This window comes from Nicotiana sylvestris, chromosome 4 (assembly GCF_000393655.2).
Source record: "Nicotiana sylvestris chromosome 4, ASM39365v2, whole genome shotgun sequence".
NCBI classification, from domain to species: Eukaryota; Viridiplantae; Streptophyta; class Magnoliopsida; order Solanales; family Solanaceae; genus Nicotiana; species Nicotiana sylvestris.
Genome location: NC_091060.1, coordinates 162,965,824 through 162,967,033, shown reverse-complemented (window position 1 = coordinate 162,967,033; position 1,210 = coordinate 162,965,824). Strand labels below are relative to the sequence as shown.

The window sequence follows — 1,210 nt, the reverse complement described above, 5'->3', positions numbered from 1 at the left end:
TGAAAAAGCATTACAAATTAGTAGGCCTTACACAAAGTAGAAATATTTTCATAACTTCATCACAACAACATTAAACTTCATAAAAAATACACTAAAGTAGGCACTATATTTTACACAATACATTTCAATAGGCACTACACATATCAGTAGGCACTACAAATATCAGTAGGCAACATAAACAATACCAACTACACATTTCAACAGGCACTACACAATACATTTCATCAACAATATTTAACTTCATCAAACACAATAATTTGTTCGCAATAACTTGTCCAAAATTGGTCTTAATTAATGCATTACTTCATCATCATTGCCGCAACAAAGCCAGCAAACAGTGCAAACGATATCAAAACAAACATCTTCATCTTCAATAATTTCTCTTTTATCTCCCTTGCTTTATTCACTTCAATATTTTTTACAGCCTCTAATACATCAACCTTTTCCAGCAATTTGTCCCTTTCAACTTTGTACGTTTCCAATAACTGATTCAACATATTGATTGTCACATTAGCAGCATCTAATTTGCACTGCAACTTATTGATTTTTATCAATGCTCTGTCTGGGTAGGCTTCGTCTTGCCATTCCCAAAATCTGCACGACTCATTCTAACAAAAACAACCAATTACGAAATTTGTATCATACCTTCAAATTATGAATCGCACGCAAAATTAACACTTACTTCAGGTTTAGCACACTTATAGAATCTCCTTCCAGGATTTTGAGCTGTGGTTGATTTGAAGTTCTTGGCAATCTCCCCAGAATGGTAAATCCTCTTCGATGTAGCAATTGAATCGGACATTGAACCCACAATTGAAACTGAATCTTGAGTTTTGGAATTACGAATTTTGAGTAATACAGAGGAGACGAACCTTAGAGACTGAATCTTTAGTTTTGGATTTATGAATTTTGAATAATAGCGAGAGAGAGGACGATTTTTCTCTATTAAGGGTGGGACGAAATTAGGGTTCTAAGCCGTGTTTTTAGTTTAGAAGGGTGGGTCAATTTAGTGGGTCGGAGCGGGTTGGGTTATTAAAAGAACCAGATTCTCTTCAGCTTTATGGTTACGCCACGTGTCTATGCCGTCTAATTAGGGGCATTTTTGTTTAATAGTGTAACAGTGAGGGGTTTTATATCCCGATAGTATAACGAAGGATATTTTTAAACAATTGTCAATAGTAGAGGGACATATCATACCCTTTTCCGTTAT

The 1,210-nt window shown here is 35.0% G+C and overlaps 1 protein-coding gene across 1 annotated transcript; it reads right to left on the bottom strand.

Annotated features, from left to right (window-relative positions):
• Nucleotides 1-299: 299 nt before the first annotated feature.
• LOC138890451 (uncharacterized protein At4g04775-like) lies at nt 300-802 on the bottom strand. The gene is made up of 2 exons (XM_070173837.1): nt 683-802; nt 300-608 (listed from the first exon to the last, which is right to left on the bottom strand). The coding sequence occupies exons 1-2, from the start codon at nt 800-802 to the stop codon at nt 300-302; spliced, it is 429 nt and encodes a 142-aa protein (XP_070029938.1).
• Nucleotides 803-1,210: the final 408 nt, after the last annotated feature.

Bases quoted from the DNA above. Each gene is read 5' to 3' on its own strand.
- LOC138890451 (XM_070173837.1), bottom strand. From the start codon at position 802: ATGTCCGATTCAATTGCTACATCGAAGAGGATTTACCATTCTGGGGAG. The intron at 609-682 runs GTAAGTGTTAAT...TGTTTTTGTTAG, and splicing joins ATAAGTGTGCTAAACCTGAA to AATGAGTCGTGCAGATTTTG.